The 23,700-nt window shown below is 41.6% G+C and overlaps 1 protein-coding gene across 5 annotated transcripts; it reads left to right on the top strand.

Moving 5' to 3' along the window:
• The first annotated feature begins 64 nt into the window (after positions 1-64).
• zzz3 (zinc finger, ZZ-type containing 3) lies at positions 65-23,700 on the top strand. Of its 5 annotated transcripts, XM_085438594.1 has the most exons (13): positions 267-648; positions 1,045-1,306; positions 9,251-11,387; positions 15,291-15,429; positions 15,649-15,796; positions 15,900-16,012; positions 16,744-16,815; positions 17,350-17,451; positions 17,915-18,010; positions 18,703-18,852; positions 19,985-20,119; positions 20,536-20,636; positions 21,250-23,700. In XM_085438594.1, exons 3-13 carry the CDS (start codon positions 9,316-9,318, stop codon positions 21,392-21,394), a joined length of 3,273 nt encoding a protein of 1,090 aa, XP_085294720.1. In that variant the 5' UTR covers positions 267-648; positions 1,045-1,306; positions 9,251-9,315; the 3' UTR covers positions 21,395-23,700. The 5 variants fall into 5 exon arrangements, with proteins under 5 accessions (XP_085294721.1, XP_085294720.1, XP_085294722.1 ...); XM_085438595.1 differs by lacking the exons at positions 267-648; positions 1,045-1,306 and adding an exon at positions 65-201; XM_085438596.1 differs by lacking the exon at positions 1,045-1,306.

The following is a 23,700-nucleotide window of genomic DNA, read 5'->3' as shown; positions in this document are numbered from 1 at the left end:
CTCTTAAACTGCATGTTGTTTCTCCTTAAAGTGTCAATAAGCCATAAATTAGGAAATGTTGCAGAGTGAGAGGCACTCTAAAAATGTACAGGATAGTGTTGCATTTTGACGAGAGAGCGCTTGCTGCTCACACACCCCGACTAGTTGACTGGATTGAAAACATGGCTGCGGCCGAGCGTGCAGCAAATTTACGGAAGTGAGGTATGTGTAATTCTTAAGCTACAAAAGCTGTTTAGAAGTGTGCCTCCAGTTCGTTGCTTGTGGTGGAGCAAACGACAGAACCTGAATTTATTAGCCCACTCAAAATGTGTGTGACCGCCATTGCTGGCAGTACACAAATACATCGGCAAAGTTATGCGCGGAACAATCAGCTAGCTCGCCGAGCTAATGCCAGGTTGCTGCGGCTAGCCTCGGCTGCTAGCTGGTTACCAAGTACTTGGTTGCTAATCATGCTACTTCTCAGTGCTGGACATATAAACCTCGGCGAAAACGTGTTAGCGGCGATTTCTTCCATCTACGTGCTGTCTTATTTGTGGCTTTAACGCCCCTGTCCGATGTCGCGCTAGCTAGCATGTGCTAGGTGTCAGTAATAGAGGGGCTTCATCAGGAATCGCCACGATTCTTCTCTTAACGGGAGAACTAGCACAGGTAACGTTAGCCAACTTGGCTAACTAGTCGAGCACAACAGAAAGAGGGGAAAATGTTCCGTTAGACTGCAGCACTTTGTCCGTTGAGTGTCACAGGAAGCGTGTATAATAATTTATAATTTAATTTTGCTGGTGCCACAGCCTGCGGCTTGGTGTCTCAAGTGTTAATATATATATATATATATTTTTAAAATTAACCCCCGAGAGCTAACGGTAAGTTAGTTTTGTATGGTTAGCCCGCTAAACGGCATGCTAGGTCAACTGAGGTCTGCTTGGAAGTTGGAGCATGCTAACGTTTAGCTAATTCGCAATCTCCCTGTGAAATAACTGGGTTGTTTCTGTCCAGACGTGTGGTCGTGAGTTTTAATCGTGAACTTTTTTTTGCTGCAAAAACTAGTCTTCAACTCAGCCGGCTGGCACGTGCTGCTGCTGTTGCTGCGCCCCCGTCCAGTCTCGTCGTCAGTTTAAACAGCATCCTCGTGCCTCCCAACTTCGTGGGCTTGGAGCTCGCGGCAGTTGATTTAGCTGAGATGTAGGGATTTGAGCGATTCTCATCGGAATGTGCACCAGCACCACTTCGCGGATGTTTGGTTGCCAGTAGGCCCAGTGGAAGTGCTGAACTTCAGGTCGGCAGCGGAGACGATGAGCCCAGCAGGACGGTAAAATGGCACAGAGCTCGTTTATTTATCGGAAAACACATGCATCATACCAAACTCTGTTACCCACGTTTAGATTAGCTGGTTTGCTAACAGTTGAGTTTGCTCGTGAGTTGCGTGTTTATTATTAGTGCACAGCTTTGGGAGTTTACAGGCTTGCTATCTTAGTGAAAGCAGTGCTTCTTTATGTGATGGCAAATGAGACATCTGTCAAGACAGTGCAGGCAAAAACACCACGTGTTAACATAACTCTACAACCAAACAAGCGTTTTAGAGAGGGGCAGGAAGTGGGTTGATTTGAGAGTACAGTAACACATGGGTCCTCTAATTACATACAATGTCTTTCACACTCAAAATCTTTGCTTATGCTCTGGATATCTGTGAGTACAAATTGATCTCGGCGTGTCAAGATCGGTGACTGTACATTGCAATATGGTGTTAGTACTGTAAATAACACTGTCACACCTTACTGTGGTAAATTGGCAGCTGTGGGTTTAATGGCTGGTGTGTTTCTAGAAAGATCAGGAGATTAATACATCTTATTTCATGGAGAAGAATACATCACAGTCAAATGTTTATATAGGAAGCAAACATGAATCCCAACCATGTATCCTTGGCTGAGTCTACTCTCTCATATACTAGAGAGAGAAAATGCAAATTAACCAAAACAGTGTCTTCTTGTGGCTCTTAATCTGATATAATGGCTGTAATGCTGGCATGACTTATGAGCAGTTTAGTCACAGAGTGGTTTATCACCAAAAAAAAAATCTTTTTTTCAAGTGGGTATAAAAAGGTGGGTATAAAAGCTCGAAGCATCCTATAAAAGAGTTTCCTTTCCCTAGAAAGGTACGGTGGCGGCAGCAGCGTCTGACCAGCCGCAAACACGGACAGGTCTGCTGTCAGCACAGCCACTGATTTTTGTATTAATAAAGTCTAGCCTAATTGAAGCATGGAAGGAAAATTGGAAAAATGGTAACCGTGTAAGTTAATAGACACATCAGCATTGTGGCTATGTCATTAACACATGAGATTCTGACAGATTACTGCATATTCCATTAAATTCTTATGTTAGACATGCAGGAAAGGAAAGTTAAGGAAAGCAGGAAAGTTATAGCCTTATTTTTACAGCTGCAGCCTCTGTGGTGTTTAATTGTTTAAGAGCAAGTACAAAATAAATAACATAAATTCAAAGTAGGCTCATCCTTCTCAGATTTTATTTTAAGGTTAATAAGTACAAGTTGGTGTTCTATATAAGGATTATATAATTAAGACTTATAGAACAATAGAATCATTTAACAGTTGTCGCAATGGGGAAAAAAGCATGACTAAAGTTGATTCTGGTAACTTATATTTCTTATTGATTCTTATCAGGGCTCTTGAAAAACTTAAGACCCTCAGACTATCTTTACCCTGCGGTCTCAGGTTTCTTCCAGGAGTGGTGATCCTATTTTCTGTAGGATTTATTTGTCAGTATGTGGCAATTTTACACACGCTCATTTGTAATCTCCATCAAAAACTGCTTCCAAGCAGGTTTGGTCTGCAGTAAAAGTTAACACAGTGATGTACCCTGGGGAACGACAGACATTTTAAGCTTTAATATTTTTATATATGGCTGAGTAGCTTAATTTATAAAATATTGCAGAATTTATAGATTTCTGTTTTGGGTAGGTGCTAACAAAACCTTTAAAACAAATGTTAGGAGGTATAGGCTCCACCACGGAAGCAAACACTGCCCATTTGCTTCTTGGGGTGTGTGTAGAAGCTGCAGCTCCACCATAATTTACACCTGTGTTATAATGACTGTTTTCATCAACCTTTTTACCGAAAAAAGAAGCACTTGTTGGAATGAACCTTATATAATTTTAACCTTGAAATGTATTTTAGCTTGTGCACAATTCTATTTTCAGTTGCAAATGTGTGAAGGTTCAGCTTCACGACTGCTTCACAGTCATAGCCGCCTTCAGTGTTTTCCTGTGGCACTAACAAGCTCTGCATTCTTTTAATAGCTTCATATGCTTCCTTTAGTATTACACTTTTATATCAGTGAATCCCAATTACAGCAGGGCAATATGACCAAAAATATTTATCACGATATACATTTGAACATTTGCGATAACGATATAACCGACGATATAATTGTCACGAGACAAAATACTTTACAACTCCGCAATTTTATTAGTGCAAATAAAATCATCAATGTATTTTCACTTAAACAAGCAGCTGTTTTTTTTATGTGCATCAAAGTTATATAAAAATGTAACAGTGCAAATGCAAATTCCTGGCTGACAGTTTAACCAAAAGGCATTTCCAGTGGAAACTGGCCGACATATCCTCAGCACAACCGTGTATAACATCCACAAAACTTAAGAAGGTTATAAACACACAATACGGTAATATTATGTTGAAGTACAGCACGTATCACTCCGCGAGGCTCCTGCCTACGATAGCCGTAATGCTCCGACAATCCATCAAGCGGTGTGGCTTCACAGCTTAGCAAAGTCGTACTAAAACATTTTACAAATTTTCGAGCGCCGTGTACATAAAATCGTTTGGAGGTCAGTAAACACAACCAGAATTCAAACATAAGGCACACAGGATTATAAGAGGCACTGCCGATTTTCAGAAAATCAAAGGATTGAATTTAAGTGTGCCATATTTTCCAAAAAACACGGTAATAACGACGGCCCGCTAGCATGCTCTACCAAAAATAGTGCTTTGTTGTGTATCTGACGGACGAAAGCTGAACCAGTTCCACACCAGTGAAGTTGCAGCATTTTTACAAACCAGTTCTGGTTCATCCGTTTTTATTCAACGATCCGCTTTCGCCCTTCTCATTCTGCGCCGCCGCCATGGTTTTTCCGCCATGTGCGTCTGAAAACAAAGGCACTGCGCATGCATGTTTTACCCATATTCTATCGCGATATTTCATTTCCTTATTGTTGCCCAACATTATACCGGTATTACCGTGAACGGTATAATATGGCCCAGCCCTACTCCCAATTAGTTTGCCTTGAGACAAATCCAGGTGTGCCTTGGGATTTTGTGTCAACTATATTGTGATGCATGGTTCTTTTCGCACAAAAAAGGAATGATCTAAATCGTAGGTGTCTTGTAGTTGCAGATGCTGAAAATGTGGTATCCAGAATGCTGTCATCTGACAGTATACAACTTAAAAGACAACTGGAAGATAGTACAGATGGTATGAAGGCTTGCCTTTTGGTGTGACTTGGTCATAAAATGTTTGAAAGCCACTGTTTTAGACTACAAGGGGAAAATACTGACATTAAGAAAAAAAAAGATGGACAATCAAATGTTTGCTTCATCCATTTTGCTGTGATGGAAACACTCAAATGGACCAGCAGCTGACTAATCAGATATATTTACTGGCCCTGGGCCATAGAGCCATTGGTTATGTTGAACCCTGCAACATAAACAATCTGTGAATTTCTGTCTCCTATAAATCTATTTATATTTGCTAGTTTTTGCAATTACTGATCTAAACTGTTTTTGTATTTTTTGAGAAAGTGTTTCTGGGCAGACTGTTTTCTCTTATGGAGCAGCACATACCTGGAATACTATACCCACAGAACTGACTAACATACTTTTTATAAATCACTGTTTCCTGGATAATCAAAAATGCTGTCATAATAGGAAGTGGTGTCATTGTAACGGTGACACCGCCTCTGGTTCAGTAGTCATGTTTGTGTTGTTTTCTGTCTGTGCTGTTTTGTAAATGATCTTTAACGTTCGTTTAATATGTTATATGGTAACATCTTTTAACATTCAAATAATTCTTGCTCTTTTCTGTTTGTTTTTGTTTGCTCTCTCTAAATGCAGTTAGCCTGCTGGGTACTGCAGATGAAAATGAAACAAGCCGTCTAAATGTGTCTCATTTGCTCATGTTAATGTCCCTTTTAAATAAAATAAACACACTTTAACTTGCACAGTGTTTATACTTTAGGAAATCACTGTTGTGGCGAGTAGTTTAATGCCTGCTAACTACAGGCTCCACAGCCAAGGAGAGTCATGTCATTGAGGATGTTTAATGTTTGTTACTCTAGAACGCCTTCGTCTGTACCCACTCGGTAACAGCCGGGATGGGAAAATACGCAAGTCACCTGATTTTATAACATTCCAGTCATTGCACTTCTGCTAGGCATGTCTGACTGTAGTTTGAACCTGATGTTGGGCAGGCTAGTCAGATTTACAATGTAATGACGACTTTAATTTAATAACTGTGGAATCTGGTACCCGAATGCAACATTGAACTTAATATTAACTATTAAGATAGGCCCTGTGAGTTAAGCCAGGAACGTGTTAATTATTAGGAAGGTGGAAGTGTGATCAAATGTTTTATAAAGTTATTCAGCCCAGCTGTAGCACTAATTATTTTTGATGTAGTGATTAGCTTTCCTAGTTTTTGGGAGCAGGTCAGATGAGCCGGCTTAATTAGTTTTGTCGTGTTGAGTCAAAGGGTGAGCGCTCTGTCTGAAAAAAACCTGCTCCTCCTGCTCCCCGTGTTCTGCTTTTCTTTCTCTTTTATTTTATGCATGGACAAATCACATTAGTTTTCTCAGCTGGGCTCTTTAGCAGAGTGTGAGTAATATGTGCATGTGGTAGTGTTCATTTCAGGTGACTATTGTTAGCTCCCTGAAGGAGTATTATCAAAATGTATTTGTAGCCGGAGTAGCCTCTGTGGCTTTGATGGTGCTGTGTTAGCACAGTGTGGGAAAAGGGAGGGACTGTCCGAGTATGGGAGACAAGGAGCTTTTAAATCACTTTTGACGGAGGTCGGTTCACAGTTTGATGTACTGGGAATTAATGTAAATGAGCACCTCGTCCATGGCGCTAATTGATGCGATTTGTCCCCAAGATATATGGCTACTACTGTTTCCCATCATCTATAAAAGGACATCCAGTGAGATCATACCTTGCTGAATGTCACTTTAATATGACCTCTAACATGTTGTTTTTATTGTCCTTGTGGTTAGATTTATTAGTTGGACCATGATGCAGAGGATGTGTCAGCAGCAAGTCTCCTAACTGGAGCAGGAACTTTACAATCTCCCTTTCATTAGCTGCATTTTTCTGTGGGCAATTATAACTTGATTATTAATACTTTGTACTTAGAGTAAGGTATTTATGTATTTGGTTTGGGTTTTTTTTTGAAGTTGTTGATTGTGGAGTTAATTGACTTATTTTGTTTTAATAACTTTGTAAGACAACATAATCTAGTGTAAACTGTTTTTGTAATTACAATTTGAAAGCTCCTTCGTTGTTTTTTTTTTCAATGCTTCCATGACTTTTGTTAGATATATGAGAGAGAAATTGTATTAATTTGTTTCCATGATCTTTATGCAATATGCTTCATAAAAAAAAATGCTGAGAGAAACAAGAACTAGCTGTCTATATGTGTGAATTTATTAGAGATGCAGTGATCCAGTTTTTTGTATTACTGATTTAATAGCGATGCTTTGGGTCTCTGCTGATATCAGTGTTAAATTAAAACGATGGCCTGCCTGAGGAAGAGGCTGGGAATCATTCTTTATGTTTAATATAACATCAGGCTCGACTAAACCATTATTTTCCTAACTCCCTAATAGTGGCACTAGTTTCTCCTTTTCCCTCATGTTGCAATCACCTGTGAAAAAACAGTGGTTGGAGACTGCAGCATGACTAAAATTATTGCAGCTGTGTGCAATGAACTTCTGATCTTGCTGCCGTGGAATTGCTTCAAAGATGATGATGACGTCTGCAACCACTCACAGTTGATTGCAGTCTTCGAAGCAACTTTACTCAATCAAAATGATGATAAAAGAGCAACAAGTCTGCTATAAATTTGCGAATCAATTGGGTCAAGTTAGCATTTACATGAAATCTGTTTGAGACAATACAACAGTTCACTGTGATAAATTGGTGAAAATGGCAAATCCGTTGCCATCTATATACAGAGAAATTCACATTAAAAATCATTCAGAATCTCATAGATTTAAAACACGTTAATAAATACCTCTACAAATTGTGACATAGTTGCTGTGTGATGGCAATTTAACTACAAAATGATATCGGTGATTGGCAGTCTTGCTTTTATATAGGGATACTATCAGACTACAAACAGTTAAGTTTTGCCCATCAGTGCAGACTGACTCAGGCTGATTGCAATGTGTTGGGAATCTGTCTGTATTCATGAACTGTATGACAGTCTGCTAGGGTCCATGTGAAATTTGGTAATTTACATTATAATGCACAAACTATCCATGTGCACCAGGTGGTGAACTTGGAAGAAGGATTACAGGAATGAATACTTGGCTGTCGGGTCTCCAGTTTTCCGTGTCTGCACTTTAGTCTGTTTGAGAGTGATTCCAGTCAGTGAGAGTCAGACGACAATTTGTTTGGAGATAGGTTACCTTTGTAATCGACTTGCAGCCATAAGGGATTGCCTAGAGGTTGAGGTTCAGTCTCTGGGTGACCAGTTGGTTGCCGCAGCTACTTGCAATCCGACAGCAAACAGATTTTTTTTCATTGCAGTCACCAGATAATCAGGGGCTGAATGTTAGATTAAAAAAACCCACTTTTACGTAGAAAAAGTGCTTGTACAAATGTGCGTAATTGGGTGTATAAGCGCTTTGAGTGCTCAAGTAGAGTAGAAAAGCACTGTATAAGAACCAGCTCATTTACCATTTAGTTGCAGATGAGTTGCTATTGTATTTTCAATATAGTGCGGGTCAGCCATCACCCACACAAATGGATCACATCAGAGAGAGGTGAAGAGAAATATTAAGATGATTTGAGACTTTTTCTTGTATATGGAGAAAAAAATATGGGTAGACTTTAGGAAGACACTTTGCCTGATGTGTAATATTACATGTGTAATAACTAGCTACTGACGGTACTATGAACTATGTATTCGTGGTACTGCTTTTCAGTGGTTTAGGTCTTACCTGGTTGAGAGAACGTTTTGTGCAAGTCCTTTGGATTTCAGATCATCCTCAGCTTTAGTTTCATGTGGGGTACCACAGGGATTAATACTTTGACCTCTGCTTTTCTCCCTATATCTCATCCCCCCTTTACTCTATTTTTAAAAGGCACAAAATGGCTTTCCATTTATATGCAGATGATGGTTTATATGTAGAATTTTTGTTCCCAGAGAATTTTAATTTTTGTATGTTGTGATAAGTTTTGGAAGGATAGCAGCCTGTTGGCACACCTGTTATGAAGAGATAAATGGCCTGCAGTGTATGATGACAAAACAGTGTCTGCAGTGTTATCTCTGTTGAATTGGATGTGAGAATTATAGTGTCAGAAATCAGTCAACCTTTAAACTACATTTATTTTACTTGTGACAAAAAACAGAAATGCCTGCAAGGAGGAAATACATATTCCCTTGCTGTAACAGACATACACAATCTGTGTGATGGATTTTTTTTTTTTAAACGCCTTGTTTCTGTGCTTGTGGTCTTTTCATATCTTAAAATGCTTGCTGAGCTGTAGTCACATACAAATGAGCCTCAAAGCTGTGCCATTTGAGGCGTGTGTACAGACTGATTGATCATTTAGGCACAAAGGAACATCTGACATGATTGTTTCCTTGTGCGAGTGTAAGATCTCCCCCCCTTTTTGAATTTATTCCCTGTGTACTGACCTGGTATAAGACATCTAGATTTGCCTATGGACAGAAGGTGTTGCTTAGCTACAATGACAGAATAAATCAATACCCCTCTGGTGTGAGCAATGACCCGAGTGGTATTTAACAAAGGCCTTCTGGTACATGCTTCTGTTTGAAACACCACAGGGTACTGTTCATGCATTCATTTTTAGCATGCAAGTCCAGTGAAACCAGTCAAACTGAAAACTGTGATGTTAATGCAACAGTGAGCTGCATATGTTTATAGCTTTCAGTTGTTAGATTGACATTTAAGTGCAAGTTTCTCCATGTGTATCTTGCAGGTGCCCGCATTTGGCTGCAGAGGAGAGAGCACCAAGATGAGGAGACTGTAGGCACTCGCCATAGTATGGCCGCATCCCGTTCCTCGCGCGTCACAAGGTCATCAGTGGGGCTCAATGGATTGGATGAGAACTTTTGTGGTCGAACCCTCAGGAACCGCAGCATCGCCCAGCCAGAGGAGACCTCAGTGTCTCCACTGCCAAGGGCCCGTTCGCCCAAGAAGAAGCAGGACAACAAGCAGGACACCAAGCAGGAATCGAAGCATGACGCCAAGCAGGAGTCGAAGCAGGACAACAAGCAGGACACCAAGCTGGAATCGAAGCATGACGCCAAGCAGGAGTCGAAGCAGGACAACAAACAGGACACCAAGCCGGAGTCGAAGCAGGACAACAAACAGGACACAAAGCCGGAGTCGAAGCAGGACGTCACACAGGACGTCAAGCTGGAGTCGAAGCAGGACAATAAACAGGACACCAAGCCGGAGTCGAAGCAGGACGTCACACAGGATGTCAAGCCGGAGTCGAAGCAGGTTCCCAGACAGGATACCAAGCCGGAGTCAAAGCAGGTCGCCAAACAGGACGTCAAGCCAGAGTCGAAGCAGGTCACCAAACAGGACGTCAAGCCGGAATCAAAAAACGAGACAAAACAGGAGTCAAACCAAGACGTTAAGCAGGAGTCAAAGCAGGATGCTAAACAGGAGACAAAGCATGATGAGACACCGGACACTTATTCGCAGGATGGCCAACAACAGGCCTTGTTGCAGGGAAATGTAACTCACTCTGATGCTTCTCTGGTAGAGGCCGATCAATGGACCAGTTCCAGGAAGCGAGGCCAGTCATGTTTAGAAAAAGACATTAGCCCTGAAAAGTCAGAGAACTGTGATGGAGGGAACGGGGCGCGGGATGCCTCTCCTCAAATTAAAAGGGCCAAGCGATGCTCTCGCTCTGGAGAGTCTCAGGGACAGGAGAAGGACCCTGAGCTTGTGAAACCCGAAAGTCCTGACTCAGTCCCAGAGCTTAGCAAGGACAACAGTTGTGAGGAATTACCCAGCCAGAACTTTGCTAACACAGTTCCTGCCTCACCTATCCTCAGTAAACAGGAAGGTGGGCTCACAGGGGACGATGCAGAGGATGGTCATGTGGAGTGTGATGGGGCCTCTCAGTTCCCAAATGCCCACAAAGCTTCTAATGGACTCCGAGAAAATAACACAGAGGAATCAAACACGCTTGGTGAAAAGTCTAGTTCAAATCCTACCCCTGATACTAATTTCTCGTCCCTGCTCAACGGCAGTCAGACAGGGACTCCCTCATCCCCTGATCCCGCTGTGCCTTGTAGAAACTCTGTCCCTGGGCATATGGAGGTTTCTGGCTCAGGAGAATTGCCATCCTCATCTGCACCAATATCTGAGGGTGTTCTGGATGATTCTGTCCCTGAGTTGATAGTGGCCAAGGAGCAGGAAGTGGAGGAGATGGAGGTTGACGTAGTAGGTGACTCGTTCTGTCTGGCTCATGAGGAGCAGGTGATGGATAGCGAGAGCGACACGAATGGACGGCTGCTGACACCAGTGCAGGAATCTGTTGCCTCCACCTCCTTCTCCACCACTAATATGAACAGTAGTCCAATCCACAACAACAACAGCAACTCAGGAGAAACCACATCCCCACTAACAACACCCCCTTCCCCCACAGAGCCAGAGTGCAACCCTTCTATTTCCAGCACATCCACCTCTTTCACAGAGCTCTATGAACACAGATACACTCGGCGGACTTCACCCAGAAGGGCTGTGTCCAGTGGAAAAGCTTGTTCCTCCAAGCCCAGCTCTCCTCCCAGAGACAATGGTCCCTTGAGGGAAGAGGGGGAGGTGGTGGTTGGGCTGGAGGAGGAGGACTGCCCTATGGTGGAAGAGCCAGCTCCCTCAGACTCTATTGGCCACTCCAATGAGGAGCCGGTGTCTGGGGATCCTGGGGACAGGGCAGGTGGTGAGGATGGTGGATTTATAGAGGGGAAAGAGGCCGAACACAGCAAGGAGTTGACACAAAGCCAGGCTGTGGAGGAGGAGGAGGAGGAGGAGGAGGAGGAAGAGGAGCCAGACGTGTATTACTTCGAGTCGGACCACTTGGCTCTTAAACACAACAAAGAGTATGTGGGAGCTCCCCTGTGGATTGTGCTCTCTTAATCTGTTGTTGATGTAGCTCTTGCAAATGTTTATCAATATATTTTTGATCAACCAGCGATGCATTTGAAGTACTGAGGGTTTTTCTTTTCCAAGATTATTCTAATGTTTTTAATGCTTCAGCATTTTTAAGTTTATATACAAATAATATGAAAACTGTTTTTGGATTTTGACTCTTTAAAGTGAAGTGACCCTATGACCTTTCCTTATTGAAAACCTCTAACCCCCTGGCTTGATACATTTGAGGTCTGAATAGGTAAAAATTTCACTATTTAGTTTTTTTTTTTAAAAAGGCAAAGATTTGACAAGTAGAGCAATATTTTTCTTCCTTTTCTGTTAATGATTTCAATAACCCTTCGTTTCTCCTTCAAGGATGAATAATTAACCTTTGCCTGGCTAGGGTAACTTGTACTTGTGTTATCACATAGGAAAAGGATCCAGTCAGAACATGTAACTGAACCCTATACCCTATAATTAACAGTCAGAAAAAGAGCAGGGTGGTTACTATATATCTTAAATTACAAATATGCTTTGTAGTCATCAAAAAACAAACAAACAAAAAAATAAATAAAGAACAGTTAGGTAAAAAGGCTAAACGAATAAAAATGGTCCCGATTAGAGCAGGGCGATATGACCAAAAATATTTATCACAATATACATTTGAAAATTTGCGATAACGATATAACTGGCGATATAATTGACACTAGACAAAATACTTTACAACTCCACAACTTTGATGGGGTTTTTTGCACTAATAATGTATTTTCACTTAAACAAGCAGCTGTTTTTTATGTGCATTAAAGTTATATAAAAACGTAACAGTGCAAATGCAAATTCCTGGCTGACAGTTTAACCAAAAGGCATTTCCAGTGGAAACTGGCCGACATGTCCTCAGCATAACCATGTATAATATCCACAAAACTTAAAAAGAGGTTATACACACACAATACAGTAATATTATGTTGAAGCACAGTACGTATCACTCCGCGAGGCTCCTCCCTACGACAGCCGTAGTGCTCCGACAATCCATCAAGCGGTGCAGGTTCGTAGCTTAGCAAAGTCGTACTGAAACATTTGACAGATTTTCGAGCGCCGTGTACATAAAATCGTTTCAAGGTCAGTAAACACAAACAGAATTCATACATAAAGCACATGGGATTATAAGGGGCACTGTCGATTTTCAGAAAAATCAAAGGATTGATTTTAAGTGTGCCGTATTTTCCAAAAAACACGGTAATAATGACGGCCCGCTAGCATGCTCTACCAAAAATAGTGCTTTGTTGTGTATCTGACGGACGAAAGCTGAACCAGTTCCACACCAGTGAAGTTGCAGCATTTTTCCAAACCAATTCTGGTTCATCCGTTTCATTTAACGATCCGCTTTCGCCCTTCTCATTCTGCGTCGCCGCCATGGTTTTTCCGCCATGTGCGTCTGAAAACAAAGGCACTGCGCATGCACGTTTTACCCGTATTCTATTGCGATATTTCATTTCCTTATTGTTGCCCAACATTATACCGGTATTACCATGAACTGTATGATATGGCCCAGCCCTAGTCCCGATTCTCAGCAGTATTCACAATGTAGGCCCTGTTCAACTATAGGGGAGCTTGTTCAAGTCTGTATGAAATATATAAGAATATAGCAGGGCAGTGTATCTCACCTATTTCTGGCTTGAGGTTTTTATCACTCTTACACAAGATATGTACAAAATACATATAAACATTGTATAGATAAGCCTTCAAAAGTAGATCTTGTACTGCAGTAATGTATGGAAACACCAAAGAGGAGCCTCTGAGTGCAAAAGGGCCAAACATAGTCAGTGACAAACAGCTCAGAAATTGTACTATAGTGCAATAAAGATGAATACACCCACAGAAGTCTGTGTGAAGATCCTGGTTGCATCACACGTTAGAATGGAGAGTTTAAAACAAACAAACAATACATTGTAAATATAATGAAAAGAAAACATTGAACAGTCTTTTTGGAAAGCAGATTACAAGTCTGCTTTCAAGCTTACAAGCTGAATTACTGTTGAAGCTCGTGGGTTTTTACACCGCCAACTCGCAGACAGAATGCTTAAATATGTCCACCAGTAATTGCGGGAACGTCTAACTATAGCTCCCGCCTTATTGTTTAGGTTTCCCATGTTTCAGCAGTTAATTTCCACCTTCAATCTGGGACCGTTATTGTGTGAATTAACTGCCACTTGTCACTCTTCCAAAGCCCGAGGAGATTGTAAAATTACTATGCTGATTGCTTCTTGTCATCTCTTCTCTCGGTACGTTGAGCTGTTTCTTAGAGAAAGGATTTCTCAGTGTTGATCTTTGTTTGTGGTTTTCTTTTTTTTTTTTTTTGTTATTTGTCCTGAAAGATGAGATGTTTATGTTGGTGGACATGTCCCATGCCGCGCTCAGTCAGGCTCTGCTAACTGCGCTGTGGCAGGTTGTCTGATTTGCTGTACATCTTCACAGGAGGAGGGGTAGAGGAGGACTTTGAGACATAATCTGCTGGGGTTCTTTTGTCTTTGAACACTTAATATCCGTAAATGTTTCATATTCGGATAGTGGCTTAGAATAAGATTTCACTGCTCTTGTGTTGCCTGATAATTTGATCAAGTTTCGGTGCCATGCCAAGGTTTGGTTGTGCTGAGTAAGGAGAATTTCAAAGCCTCCGATCAATGCAGCCAGGAGTCATTTTTAGGAAGGCATGACGAGGCACTTTGGAGTTGCTGAACGTGGAGAATTGGCACAAATTTGATTCATACATCTTATATTTGCACCAGTTTTGTGGATTTTGACGAATGTCTCTGTCCTAAACATATTAAGTAGATCCCTGTTCTCAATTATCAGACATTAACATTGCACTAATATTGTACAGGCCAGCTTTTCTTTGGCAGTGATGTTTGTCAGTGGACCTCGGGCCCAGTAGGTGGCAATGGAACACCAGACTTGTCTCTGGACACTCTCCAAGTGTCCAGAGTGGTGAGAAGAAGAGCCAAGTCTCCCTCAAAATGGATCTTCTCACTGCTTTCTTTTGCAGATTTTTTTTTCCTTTTTTTTAATACATTGAATCACAGTCGCTTAGTATCACAGAAAGTAGTTTTGATGCCACTAATGCATAGACAGACTGAATTTTCATCGATGCATAGATCAAGTGGATGCTGTACAAGCCAAGAAGCCCAACACAACTTTAAACAAAGCTGACTTCTGTCGTAGAAATTGTGTCCTGTGCATTGATTTTCATTCATGTTGTGTTAGTAGAGATTGATCCACTCTGCTCCACTGAGCACCTGCATTACTTTATAGCTGTGTAGGATGCTGTCACGTTCCTGTCAATTCCTGGGGCTCTGCTCGCACTGTAAGGACTCTGAGTCACTAGCACAATTAGTCATTGACAGCTCAGTTTGCAGTTCTCCCATTGCCCCAGAGAGTGTGAGAGGAAAGGTCACTCAAGGCTCCTGAAGTGCTTCAAAACCCAAATGTTTGTCATGCACAGGTTTTGATATCTGGTCTGAAATCTGAGAGATGTGCAGTTAGAGTCCCTAATGGGCTTCATTAGATCAGTAACTCTACACTTTTTAGGCTTTTACTATAGCATCTGGTTTAAGAAGATGCATAGTCTCCAGCCACTGTGGTGATAATCACATAGATGGAGTCAGTAATACCGTTTATATTTTCTTTGCAGAATAGGTTGGAACTTTTTGAAAATGGGTCATGTTTTGTGCAACTGTTTAGGTTCTCAGCAATTGAATTATGCATGGTGTGTGGTCTAAAAGTTTGATGCACTGCAGCATTGCAAGTGTCAGGTTAAATAATGTAAGCAGTGTCTTCCTTCTACTCTTGCCTAACCTTGCTCCCCACTGTGTCAGTTATCAGAGACTGCTGCAGACTATTGGAGTTCTCGAGGCTCAGCGCACGCAGGCCATCCTGGACCTTGAAACATTGGCGCGTCATCAGAGAGAGGCGCTTGCCGATCCCATCAGCTTTGTGGAACAGCTGCAAAAACGGGTAACAATGCCTTTGGTGCAGCTAAGTGCTGTGCACAAAGCCTGGAAGTGCACAGCAGAAAAGTAGCAGATTCAAGTGTATAAAGCATTCCCAGTAGAGTTTTTTTTTTGGGGGGGGGGACTATAGTGGATGTCTTTTCCTCTCCTGTTGTGATGTGCTTTAGTAAAACTAGGCTAAAGATTCAACTTGACTTTGGCCCTTGATTTGTGCGATCCTCAGGTGAATCTAGGCTTGCCGTGTCCTCAGCATGTTGTCCAGCTTCCTGACATTGCCTGGGAGCAGTACACCTCAGGCCTCGGGGATTTTGAAAGAGAATTCTGCGACAAGAAACGGAAAACCAGGCGGCTAAAGTTGATCTTTGACAAAGGCACGTGTGAATGACTTGAGCTGTTAATAGATTGATTATCAAGTGTATGTGCATTTTTTTTCCTTTCTTGTTGTCAAAGGAAACATCTGTTCTCCCTATCCAGGTTTGCCTCTTCGACCAAAAAGTCCCGTTGAGCCCAAGAAGGAAGGTGAATCCTCCACAATGTACTCCCCTCTACCCACAAGTGACGCGCCCGAGAACGGCAGGCAAACGCAGGTACACCTCAGTGTCCTTACTAAAAGATTCTGCACAACACTCACAAGGTGCTGCCATCACAGCTGCAGTTATCTCCCAGTATATCATTAGTGCAGGTTCTGTGACATCAGTTTCTAAGAGCCGGAGCTGGTGAGTCACTGATCTCCTGCAGGTCACCCTACAAATCGTCACGTTATTTTACACCTCCTCCAACCTCATATTCTTACTTCTTGGCAGAGTTAAACATGCAGCGCATGTGAGCACAAAGGATGGTATCTATGGAAACATGAGGAGCACACCTCTCCCCCACTCCTCTGATTAAGTCTTATTCTTAGCCTCTGTTTTGTGTGTGCGTGTTTGTGTTTTCCCACATGGTATCGGCAGCAAGGTTTCACTTTTAATTGATTGCTGGGATTAGACGTGGCAAAGCACTTAGCACTAAGAAAACAACTCCTTGATTATTTCTGTTGCTCTCCCTGTTTATTTTGTGCAGACACATTAGCATTTTCTCAGACTACACTCTCTGAATCCTAACAGGATTTTGTTTGTCACTCAAAAGAGTTGGTGTTTTTCTGCATCCTCCCAATGACACATCTCAAGTCACATCTGACAGCCAGGCTTTCTCTGTCAAACTGACTGACTCAGCGTGCCAGGCAGTTCATATGTAAAGAGCTCTTCAAATGGTGGTGTGCCCATTATTTTTTGTCTTGTGTCAGTCTTCTAACATGGCTGCCACTTTTGTGCTTTGACAGATGATCAGGGGGAGGATTTGTCATCCAAATAAACCCGACACATTTAACCAGCTGTGGACTGTGGAAGAACAGGTAGGTAGCAAGAGTGTAAGAGCTCATACGTTCTGTAGCACGCTGCAACAATTTGTCATAAGAGTGGTTTAGATTGTTATAGGTTGATCGTCATAAAACTGGATGTTTGCAAGTAAAATAGAAATCAAACATAATTCAGAAAATAAATACTTAAGACCTGTTTAAAACTGGTACAGCGCTATTAATACGTCTTAATTTATGCACTTTATGTCGCCAAGTGCTTGCTCAAAGGGGATTATTTGATTGTTGGGGCTTTCTCTGTATTATTGTAGGACTTCATCATAAAATATAAAGCACCCTCAGGTGTCTGCTGTTGTGATTTGGCACTATGTAAATAAAATAGAATTGAATAGATTTCATTTAGATTTACCATGATTAGGTGATCAGTTCTATGTATTTTTCATTTATCCCCTCTAATGAAAAACGCCCCACCAAATAAACAAAACATGATTTTTGTCAACACCTGTTAGATTTATTAAAAACATTAAAGAATGAAGCAATAATTTTAACCTGATGTTTTGTGTGTTTTGATAGAGAAAACTGGAGCAGCTTCTTGTTAAATTCCCACCTGAGGAAGTCGAATCCAGAAGATGGCAGAAGATTGCTGATGAGTTGGGCAATCGAACAGCAAAACAGGTGACGAAGAAAATGAGGATCAACTTCAATTAAGTTACATTTTATAGCAGCTTAGTTTAGAATATTTGTAGATGTATGCACCAAAAGATTTGATCTCATAGAAGCTCAAAAAAGCATCTTTCCTTTTATTTTTATTGTCCTGTTGTGACTTTGAAATCGCAAAAAACAAACTGTTAAATCGAAAAAGTGTACGCTTGTCAGTGGTAAAAGGCAGGCTGACTTGTATGTTAACTGCACCCCCTACAAGTACCTGGAGAGTGTGTGTGTGTGTGTGTGTGTGTGTGTGTGTGTGTGTGTGTGTGTGTGTGTGTGTGTGTGTGTGTGTGTGTGTGTGTGTGTGTGTGTGTGTGTGTGTGTGTGTGTGTGTGTGTGTGTGTGTGAGAGAGAGAGCTCCTATGCTTCAAGCAGCTGCTCCTCAGTTGGAAATGATTAACAGAACCATCTCCCTTTTAAAACCTTCCAGGTTGCCAGTAGGGTTCAAAAGTACTTCATCAAACTGACAAAAGCTGGTATCCCTGTGCCTGGAAGAACACCCAACCTGTGCATGTACACTAAAAAGGTAACTCAATTACTACACCCCCCCTCTCATAGCCATACTGAATAAGTAATCTCATTGAAAGTAATGGTTTTGCCTTTGAATATTAAAGTTTATGCTGGGTAACTAATTCATTGTTGTCATATCAGCTTTCAGTTAAATGGTATTTTAATGATAAGAATGGGAGTTTGTGTGGCGCTCGCTGGAGACTGGATTAAACTCTGTGCCTGCTGGCAAAGATATGAACAGGGTGATAAAACGTGATGTTGAAAACGAAGCTTTTTATTGCTCTCAAGTGGACAAATAATGCAATGTCATCCATTTCGTGTTTGCCTCAAACATCTCTTCTGTGCTGCAGTCCCTCTGTACTTTTCAGCCACCGTATGCTGATATCACTGTAGATGTGCTGACAGTATCAACTAAGATTGTCTTCATTTTTTTTTTGCCATTTAGTAAAGCTTTTCTTTGTCTTGTGTTACAGCTGTTGTTTTCCATTTAAATTGGACATTATGATTACATTTGATTATATCTGGTTTTGAATGAACTACCACACCAAGACTATAACCACCAGGGATGCGTTTTATAATAGTATAATGCTAATTTCATTCATATTGCACAACCCTGTAGTTTAGAGACAACAAACATACTTAATTTGTTAACTGCTTGTTATATTTGCCTTGTTTACGCTCTTCTAACGAACCCTATTTATTCTCCAGGCATCCAGCAAGCGGCAGCATCACCTTAACAAACACCTGTACCGGCCGTCCACCTTCCTGACCTCCTACGAGCCTCCAGTCTACATGGATGAAGATGATGAACGCTCAGCATATTACAACAGTGTGCAGGACCCTTCGGCTGATGATTCGGTCAGTCTTTTGTCTTTCAGTGTGTTTTCTTCTTTCAAAGGTTTATTGTCTTTCTTTCTTTCTTGTGACTTATCATGTTTTCACTGATTCTTCCCATTTTATTTGTCACTTTACTGCATAATGAACCTCATGACTCCTCCTCTTTTCTGTCTATTTACAGTCTTACCCTCTTCCTTCTCATGTAAGCAGTGACCTGTAGGATAAAGACTGCTAAAAGCATGTGTTACGGGCTTTTGGGAATTTGTTTCTATACCTGAATAGTTCATTTAAAGCGGTTTTAAATAAAATTACTGCACCTGTGTTCCTCTTCTGCTCTCGTGCGTATGCTTTTTTAGAGACTGTTCTTTTTAGCTCCACTTTAGCACATTTGGGTGAAGGGAAGCATTTAACTCTTGATTTTTACTCTAATCACGGCTGCTTGTTCTGTTTAAAAATGCCTAAATCAGAGCAGGGGACCTGACCAGACTTTCCTTTCGTTCTGTTTGAACTGCGCAACTCCTGGTGCTCGCCATTATCCAGGAGCTGACATTTCTTTCTCTTGCCTTTGATGGCAGTAACCTTTTAGTGAAACCAGGTCGCTGCAGCCTGCTGAGTACACAGGCTACCGTCTCCATCAGCGCATTAACGAAACCTCTGACACCGCCGGTATGGAGTAAAGTCAAAAAGGTGTTGCCAGCGTGGGTCACAGTAATTTCTCGCTTCACCAGCTTGTCTTTTATTTTGGTCGCATTTGCAGGAAGATTGAAAGTCTGCTGAGGGAAAGTGCGTCGGCAGCCTAACTGGACTCACAAAGCTGTTCCTTGTCAAAACATAGAAGTGTGATGCTTTTGTTGTAAAATAAAACGCTGCATTTTGTTTGCTTTATTCTTTTCTTCATACAAATAGCTGGAGGTAGCTGTGTCTTTGTAAAGGACACCATGTTTTTCACTCTTGTTCTTTAGGCTGAAAGACAGTATGTACTCTCTTATCGATACGTTGCTTGTGTCCAGCTAAAATTAGACTGATCGCTGCGGGCTGTAAATAAGTCTGCAGGGTAAAAAGCATCTAGATTAGATCCTTGGAGTTGTTGAGGAAATATTATGTACGTGGTTTTCCTGATGACTGTCAAACAACATCCTGTTTGTCTGAACAGGATGAAGAGAGTGTACCTGTGGAGCTGAGAAGTTTGCCAGAATACAAAGAGCTTTTACAGCTGAAACGTCTGAAAAAACAGAAGCTCCAGGAGATCCAGGAGGATAAGACTGAGATCCGGCACATAGGCTATAAGGTAAAGACTGCGCCGTGATGACATTAAGATCAGGAATCTGCATATACATGTTCCCTCAAAATGTTATGCATTTAAGTCGCACCCTGAGGGGGAAATAAATTCAAGTTGGCGGCAGAGGAAATATTTATTTTTTAATGTGTTATCATAAGACGATAAATAAACTGTAACAACTATATTTTAACAGGTCCCAATAGAACTACTGGAGGCTGTGAAATATTGGAAGTAGTTCTGCCTAAAGCTTTAAAATGAACTTAAGAAATGTGCACATTTTAATGGCATTGTTGAATAATAATTCTTTTAATTACTCCAAGGCCTTCAGAAACAAGTTTGTAGTGTAGAGAAGGTGTTAATATGTTCATACTTTTGTGGGAGTGTGTTCTGTGGACGATGAATATGTTTGTGTTTGTTTTGTGCAGTGTGACGTCTGTGGTATGGAGCCCATCCTGGGTGTGCGGTGGCACTGTCAGGACTGTCCGCCTGACAACTCTGTTGACTTCTGCTCCAACTGCTCTGACTGGTCAGCTCTACTTCCTTTATTACCAAACAGTCATACACAGTGCTGGTCGCTTTGCACCATGATGAAAATATTGCTGACATTTTAACACATTTAACATGGTGGAAATGAAAACACAGGATGTTTTGCATTTGTTTGTGGTATGCCATTCACTAAATAACATTCATCCCCCCACTAAAAGCTAGTTTAAACTGAACCCCATTTTTGTTTCATTTTTTAAGGTTTTCCACAGAACATTTTTAGGTTCCTGCAGTCATCATTGACTTTGCATGTTTTTCTTTTTGTACACTACAAGTTAATCTCACAGTACAACACGTGATTTACCTGTCTGATGGCGTGTAGTTACCATAGATGGTAGATGGAACGCAAGATGGCTGTAGTTCGTGGGTCTAAAAAAGAAAGACAGTACTGAAGTGCCTTAAACGTGCATTTCTTTAAATAGCTACTGCCACAGTGGCAGTGTAGTTATAAAAAGGCTTCCAGTTCTATATAAATCTATGGGGAAACAGCCCTCAGTGAAAATTTTCCAGTGTGAGACCCAATATGTCAAAGTAAATGTACTTGCTGGAAAATTGCTTATATGTGGTTCTTACAGTATCATTTCCTTATCTTCCAGCTTGTTCAAGACTGAGACCCACAAGCCTAACCACCACCTGGAGCCAGTGTACCAGGCAGAAACCTTCCTGGACCGGGACTACTGCCTGCCGCAGAGCACAGGTTACAACTACCTGGACCCCAATTACTTCCCAGCCAACAGATGACAGGGTCCCAGGCACCCCTAGCTTCAGGCTCTCTCCACATATCCCACAGGCCACTCTGTGCATGGCTCCATCCTTCAAGTCCAAGATAACCGCTTAACCCGCCGCCAGGCAGGAAGGCCATTAGGCAGGCAGACAGCCGGGGTCCTCAGAGCAGACCAGTGCTGCTGGTGGGGGGGCTGTTGGTAACTGACCTCCCTGACTTGAGCAAAGGGTGGCCATGACGGTTCCTCAATAAATATTTCAAAAAGGAAAAAATAAAGAAAAGGGGGGGGGGGAAGCCCTGCTCAACCTCAGCCAGGTTATTCAACGGATCCGTGATTTGAAAACGATACACTATTTTTAAAAACAAACAAAAAAAGAAAATAGAAGGCACACGACATTCCCGAGCTCCGTGACTCCAGCAGGGCTGTCCTGTATCCCCGTTTCTCCCCCCCATCGCCCTCCAGTTACCTCCCTGTGCTGCTTCAAAACTGGAGGATTGATGATCAGTCTGGTGAAGCGCCACCTAATGGTGATGGGTGGCCAACCAGCACGTCATAGTGGACTGTGAAGTCATCAACTGAGATACACATAGGTGGTTTTATGCGTGTATGTGGTCTCTGTGTTATGCAAGAGTGAAAATGTTCTAGCTAGGTATCCGTAGATTGAGTATTTATGAGCCGCGGTGTCCTCAGCAGACGTCTGGGGTGCTGCAGGTGAAGTTCAGCAGACACTGTGGTTGAAGCCAGTGTTTTTTGTTTTGTTTTTGTTTTCATTTGTTTTCTTCTTTTTTTCCCCAGGCTGCAGATCCACATTTTGTTCTGCAGACAAATCTGTATGTGTTAAAACGGATCGAGCTCCCATGTTTCAGCATGGAGCCATCACGACCACTGTCACACAAACGCTGCTCTCTACACCCCCTTCACCTCTCAAACACACACAGATAACAAACTTTCATCTGTTTCCCTTTCCTTTGCTCTCTCCACTAAAACATGTCTAACAAGAAGCACTACAGCACGGAGAGCAAACATTTCCGAAGGCAGGCGTGTGAACGGAAAATACACAACAAACACCTGTTTTCTTCTTTTTCCGCCCCCAGTGTGTGCCGTTGTTGATCATGTTGAGTGTACAAGTGTATGGTGAAAAGTAGCCAGCGCTAGATGCTGTGTGCCATTTTTAAGAGAAAAAAAAAAGAGGCTGTTGTTTTGGCGTGGGGGAGGGACCTTTAACCTGGCCACAACTTCTCCCTTCCTGCGTGGCTCCGTTGACCCACACTGTCCTACTTTATTGATCCAGTCATCATGGCTCTAGATCTTTAATTTTGCAGTCCACCTTAAAGGTCCATTTAAAAGATTGTATTTTTATTAATCTATTTAAAAAAAGATAAATAATTGAGGTAGTGGTTGGTGCACCACAGTGGAGCAACCCACACAATTTTATACACATAGATTTTGTTGTGCTTGAGTAGACACCATTTTGTATGGTTTTTGTCTCTTTCCCTCACCCCCTTTGCCCTGCTTCAATATCTGTGTATAACAGTCTGTTCTTATGTAAAAAAATAAAATAATAATGTTAAAAAATGCTAGGAGAACCGTGGAAATAAAAGTATGTGAAAATAAGTTTTTCTATATCCGTGCTTCCTCTGTTATCAGCCATCAAAGTCACCCTGAGTTTGGCTCAGCAGGATTAATCTGTGTTTTTCTCAGTTTTATATCAAACCCTGAACCCTGGCAAACTGGTAGCAAATTCTTCACATCATTTTTAGGAACTAAGTAATTGATTTTGACTCTGCTAGAATAGCTTTAGTTGATTCACGGTTCAGTCCTCACACACCCTTAAACCCAGCTTTCTTCTGAAACGGCTGTTTTGAACACCGGGTGGGTGTGGCTTCTGTGCTTGGGATCACACAGAACCAAGAGTAGATGAACTAGCCTGAATCCTGAGCGTTTTGATAAATCAAAGGGACCCTTAGGAGGGCTTGAATTTTAGCTGGCTTATAAAGTGGTGAGTACAGTTCTAACAAATGAGGAAAAGAAGTTATGAGTAAAAATATGGATGGATAGATAATCACCCAAGAAGGAAAAAAGCGCAATAAAAGCTCAAAATGATGTGTATTAAAATTCTAGATTATAACTGTCACATTAAGTGGGGTTGGATGCAATTTTAATATTGGCCATAATGAGGCAGTCCTGTCATTGATGCTGAGTAATTGAGTCTCTCCCAGAACCTGAATGAAAATGTTAACTGTAAAATATTTTTTATTGCTTTCAATTAAATCTTAAGTGCTTCTTGGTGAAGCTTTTTCTCGTGCAAGTGTTCTATAGACT

This window comes from Copadichromis virginalis, linkage group LG18 (genome assembly GCF_057382275.1).
Source record: "Copadichromis virginalis isolate Kocher_CV1m ecotype Utaka linkage group LG18, C_Virginalis_male_GT1.1, whole genome shotgun sequence".
Taxonomy (NCBI): domain Eukaryota; kingdom Metazoa; phylum Chordata; class Actinopteri; order Cichliformes; family Cichlidae; genus Copadichromis; species Copadichromis virginalis.
Note: the sequence above shows the minus strand (reverse complement) of the source record. Positions and strands in the feature narration are given on the sequence as shown.

What these genes read in the sequence shown, in the direction of transcription:
- zzz3 (XM_085438595.1), top strand. Translation starts at nt 9,316, where the DNA reads ATGGCCGCATCCCGTTCCTCGCGCGTCACAAGGTCATCAGTGGGGCTC. An exon ending in AAAGTTGATCTTTGACAAAG is followed by an intron (nt 15,797 to 15,899) that starts GCACGTGTGAAT and finishes CTCCCTATCCAG; the next exon opens with GTTTGCCTCTTCGACCAAAA. An exon ending in TGCTCCAACTGCTCTGACTG is followed by an intron (nt 20,637 to 21,249) that starts GTCAGCTCTACT and finishes CTTATCTTCCAG; the next exon opens with CTTGTTCAAGACTGAGACCC.